At 42.5% G+C, this 5,325-nt stretch overlaps 1 protein-coding gene across 1 annotated transcript; it reads right to left on the bottom strand.

Annotated features, from left to right (window-relative positions):
* Window positions 1-3,845: 3,845 nt before the first annotated feature.
* On the bottom strand, window positions 3,846-4,904 carry GPR148 (G protein-coupled receptor 148). Its single transcript, XM_050902110.1, has one exon. The coding sequence runs from the start codon at window positions 4,902-4,904 to the stop codon at window positions 3,846-3,848; it is 1,059 nt and encodes a 352-aa protein (XP_050758067.1).
* Window positions 4,905-5,325: the final 421 nt, after the last annotated feature.

The following is a 5,325-nucleotide window of genomic DNA, read 5'->3' as shown; positions in this document are numbered from 1 at the left end:
GATTCTCCGCATCTTGTGACACTGAAACTGATCTCATTTGAGGCCCAGATCTAACTGCAGATTTATTTATTTCCCCAGTGCTGTATGGCACAGACCCAGCCCCTGGAACGCAGGTCTGACTCCCTTCAGTCTGCAGGTTACAGACAGCAGTCAACTGCACTGTAAATCCAACTGAGAGAGGGAAGAGAGCAGTGGTAAGTAAAGTGATAATGTTGGCACAAGAAAAGAGGGGAAAAACTGACCAGGAATATATTTAGGCTATATATTAGAATACCTTTAGTGACTCATGCTATTGCAATTCATTAAAGGATTACTGCCCCCAGCTGCCAAATCACATGTTAAAGTCAACTGTTCTCCATTTCACTTTAAATTAAAATGCTGGGCAGGCACAGTGACATCCAAGAAGTTCACTTATGTGACCTGGGAGAGGTCAATAGCTGGGCTCTGATAAAGTTTCAGTTTGAATTTCCAGAGCTTATGTGGAGACATGCTTACAAGGTTGCTAATCACTACAGCCATGAGGTTCTGGCAAATAAAGAAGCCTAACAATCTTTAAGACAAAACTTAAGACATTTATGAAAGGAATCATAGGAACGTAGTGCTTGTGAGGTTGCCCTGGTGACTCCTTTGGTCCTATTCAGATAGACTGGGGAAATCCCCAAAGGCAAATGATTCAGGTGTATGGTGTGTTTCTTCTACGCATGCTGTAACATACTGCTTTTGTACCAAACAGCACAGTAATATTCCATGGGAAGAAGTTGTCTACAAGCAGTCACTTAAGAAAAACTTACCTATGTAATGTTAAACAACCTTCAAGTGGATTAATAAAATATCATCAACTCACAATGCAGATGACCATTTTAGAATTCCATTCAACTTAACTAATTTCAGTTCAACTAAAATCTTTTCTAGGCAAACACCCATTTTAGGGAACAACTTCAAGGACATGAATAAGATTATTTTATTCATCTTTCTTAGAACGTCATTTCCACAAAGCAGTGTTTTGTTTGCCTGGTCCTTATGATATCACTGTAGACAGATTTCATACATAAACTTGCCACGATCACCAATTCACTTCCTCCATCTTTCAGTGTCCTTCTTTATGTTACCAAACTTCTAGTTGTCTCTAAATATATCCAGGGGATGTATATGTAAGAAAGAGTTACAGAATTGGCAATATAATCCTACCTGACTCTGTCTGGAGATTAACTTCATAATTGACAGTGGTTAGCAGGAAGATCAAGTACTATTAAGCTGCAGCTACTCAGTCACCTATGGCTGTATATAGAACTACCTTACTTTATACTATTTACACAGTTATCTTTACTACTTAGAATGAAAATTTACAATATAGGTAAACTTCAGGTAATAAAGCTTGAAAGAACCTTGCATGGACAAAATAACCTGTAAGTTATCAACATCTTTGTCAATGGGCATTGGCATAAAGATTTGGCCCAGGATACAAGTGGCCTGGGGAGTTACGGGTACTTCTTCCATTCTTGATCATACTGCATGCTAAAGGGATTTAGCAGAAAGCACCTGATTTAGTATACAGACATTTTCCCCATCCTTCCTACTGTTATGGAGGAGCCCTGTTATAGGCTGAATATAAAGTCTTTATACAAACATAGCTTGTGTGACGGAGGTCTATGGTACATTCATCTCGGAGAAAAATCAAAGCAGCCAGTAAAAAGCAACTTTTAGGTCCTAATTTTTTTATTGAAGAGTAGTGAGAAGAAATGTTGGGTTTTTTCCTGGAAAACAAAGCAATTACTCAGGAATTTAATGCTCCTTTGGGTCAAAATACGGGAAGCACAGAGCCATGGTTAAAGCAAATACGCAATATTACAGTTTATTCACTTGCAACAACTTTACCTTAGAGATGCTCTTACACAAGAAGTGTCCCTTAGCAGCAAAGCCTCTAAGATGTCCCTGCTCATTCCCACCTCTGAACTGGAATTTGTTACCCCCCTCAATTGTGCTGACACAGCTGTTTGCAGAACATTCTATAAAACAGATAGCTGGGATAGTCTCAGTTAAAATGAAAACTACACCGCTTCTCTTGGGAGGGATATTTTTAACCTGCAACCCCAGAAGCAGTTGTGTCAGCAAACTGGAGAGAGCAGACACTGCAGTGTGAGGAGAGTAACAAGCAGTTTGGGAAGGAGCAGAGAAAGAGATCAGCAGGAACCTCTCAAACAGGCCTCATTGCCAAAAAACAGCTCATGCAACCAGGCACCAAGCTCCTCCTGGCTCACACTTAGTGGAATTCTTCAGATGAGTGTGAAATACCCAAAAGCCAGATTCAGCACTTTCTGTGTATTGCTTTAAGCAAACAGAAGGTGGAGAAAGTCTGCACACAAGGAAAATATTGCGCAGAGTGAAATCAAGGGCCATTTTCTAATGCCTTTTTTTTAAGTCCAATGTATTTTTGTATAAAAAGTAACAAATTCTAAAAATATTATCTTTAGAAATACAAAAGCTCTTTTCTCAAGTCCAAGGAACACCACTGCAATTTAAATTTCCCACACTAATATTTATGTCTAATGAAATTTTGGTTTCTTTAAAGATCAGAAATATGTTTCACTCATCTTCTATAGGTAGGCGGCCGATCTGGAAAATCTAAAAGGCTCTTACAAGATACCATCTTTCTTGCCCCTGAGTACATCAACAGGCTCTGCAGCCTCTCCTCCTGACCTTCCTAGGGTTTTGGTGGCAGGTACCCAACACCAGCTCTGATACGGTGCAGCTGTAACCTGGGATCAGGCTGCTAGAGAAGATTTCTGTGAGCCAGAACTGGGAGATGCCTCAGCAGGGACTCAGAAGCAGTGTTTACGTTTAGTCCCTCGCCCCGGGTCATGTCTGAGCCATGCTATGGGTACATCTGTGCCCAGCCTCACACCTCACTGCTCCTGCCCTGCTGCCCCAGCCGCTGGGCTCAGCCTTGGCCTGGTCGCAACAGTACGGACCCAGCAGGGAATCAGGGCTCTGGGCTGACCCAGGCTCCCTGCAGCCACCCGCTCAGCTCACCCAGCACAGGCACAGCGGGACTGCACCGTGCAGGGAGGCACTGCCACCCGCTGCTCCCGGCTCGTTTTCCCTCACCGAGCAGCCCATCCATCTCTGTTACTGCCTGACGGCATCATGTGCTAGGCTGCCCAACAGACACTGATCAAAGGTGACTTCCCATCAGACTGAGATTTTATAAAAATTCAGTGTTTTGCAGATTGTCAGACAGAATCCATAAGGCAGCTAATATGCTAGCACACTGCACAAGATGAAGCACAGCATTTCACTGAGTACAGCAGTTTCCAGGGGCACCTCTCAGTGTATGTTTTAATGAATAGGACATTGGCTACTAACCTTGCAAGAATACACTGTGAGTGAATGAAATAGCTGTTCTGTTCACAGCACGTTTGGTTAAGGATCCTCTCTGCTGTATGTGATGGTGTCAAGAGACCTGTGGTTACCGCCTGTGCTTTGCATTCCTTTGCTTTGCACCATCTATTTTTAATTTTCTATTTTCCAGAAAGGCATCTCCCACATGTGGGTGAAAATAATCTTGATTCAGTATCTCCTCCAAAAGATACTGCCTTCCCACATCAGAACAAAGCTTAGAACTTTGTCCAGGATAGCATTCACTGTATTCTCAGCTGTGGTGTGATGAAAGATCTGTGGCTTTCTGGCACCAAGGAGGCAGAATGATCAACCCATGTCTTCTCTGACATGGGCTGATCACTTCTTCTTCAGATCGCTTCTTCTTCAGAAGCTGAGTGATTTCCATCAGGCTTGCATGCTAAAAAGGTAAGGAGAACTCCTCTGCTGTGGCTGTGCTCTGCGTTGGCTCAGGACGGTGATGGAGCAGGTGACACCAGATGAAGATGCTTCCTTCTGACAATGGATTTGAGAGATGCTGAGATCTCTCTGTATCGAAGCCCATACAGAAAAGGGAACAAAACTTTAGGCAGAATCATCAGGACATTGCAGATCGTCAGGGAGACCCAGATTCCTGTCTGCAGTCTGATGACAACATTAATGCACAAGAATGATTCTACAAAAAGGGCCAAGAGTGGAAAGAAGTAAAAAAATAACACAGTGTTGTGCATTAAGAATGTTACACTGGCTCTGGAGCAGATGCTCTCCCATATACCCGATTGTTTGGTTTTAAAATACAGAATAGCATAGCAACAAAATATTAAAGACAGGCAGAGAAAGATAATTGTGGTAGAAAGCCAGAAACAGAGTTTCACAGCATCAGTCCCATTCAGAGTTAATATTAGTATTACTGGAACCGAGCACATTTCCAGGACACAGGGCACAAAGCTGTGAGTGCTCGATAGCACCAAGAAGAAAATCGCAGGGAAAGACCCAGAACACATCCATAGTAACACAATAATTTTTTTAGTTCGTGAAGGAGGCATAATAGCAATGTAGCGCAAAGGAAACAAAATAGCTATGTATGTGTCCAAGACTATTGCAGCAGCTGTGAACAATCCTCCACAGTAAGCCACTGCCAGCAAAAACAATAGGAGGACACAAGCTTCCTTTGGGACGTGTACATGTGCTGCGTTGAGAGCAGCTGACAGGGTGTAGAACAACAGATAGATCAGATCAGAAAGCAGAGCATTTCCCAGCAGCATGTACCTTGTTTCCCGACGGATGCTAAACCTAGAGAAGATCACAAACAAGATGGCAGGAATGATGAGGACACCTGCCACGAGGCAGACAACTGGAGGGATTAAAAACATCTTCATGTTTGTGCCTGATGGGTTGAGAGCCCATTCCTCCGGCAAATAGTACAAAGAAGCATCATCCAAATTTGAGGAACTGTTCAACTCTGTCTCCTTGTGGCAGTACGCAGTTGCATTCACTCTGTTTACTAAAGCACAGCCAGAGCAGTCCATTTCCTTAGGATTTTGGGATGATTGTCTGGCTCAGAGAAAGCAAGATCTTCTACACTGAGTCCTTAGAAAGGCAAATGAAGCAGAGCATGCCAAAAGCCCATGGAAGCAAAGTGATTTCCGTAGCCAATTCTACCAGCTCTTCTCAAGGACAGAAAGTTGAAACTTGTAAGTGAATTCTGTGGTGCCAAAAGATGTTTTTGCCTAAAGTGGAGATTTTCTTTTCTTTCTGCAAAATCTAATGTTTAGAAAAGAGAATGAATCTTTATGTGCTTCAAAAAAAGTCTAAATCCCTCAGCTAGCTCTTTGATCAGAAATGAACGGGTTGATCATTTTCAGTAATTTGAGTTTGTTCGCATCACATTATCACTCCAACGAGGCAGATGAAATATTAGCTTGATAAAACAAATATGCGATGATACAG

Source organism: Gymnogyps californianus, chromosome 10 (genome assembly GCF_018139145.2).
Source record: "Gymnogyps californianus isolate 813 chromosome 10, ASM1813914v2, whole genome shotgun sequence".
In the NCBI taxonomy this organism is placed as follows: domain Eukaryota; kingdom Metazoa; phylum Chordata; class Aves; order Accipitriformes; family Cathartidae; genus Gymnogyps; species Gymnogyps californianus.
This window is presented reverse-complemented; position numbering and strand designations above follow the sequence as displayed.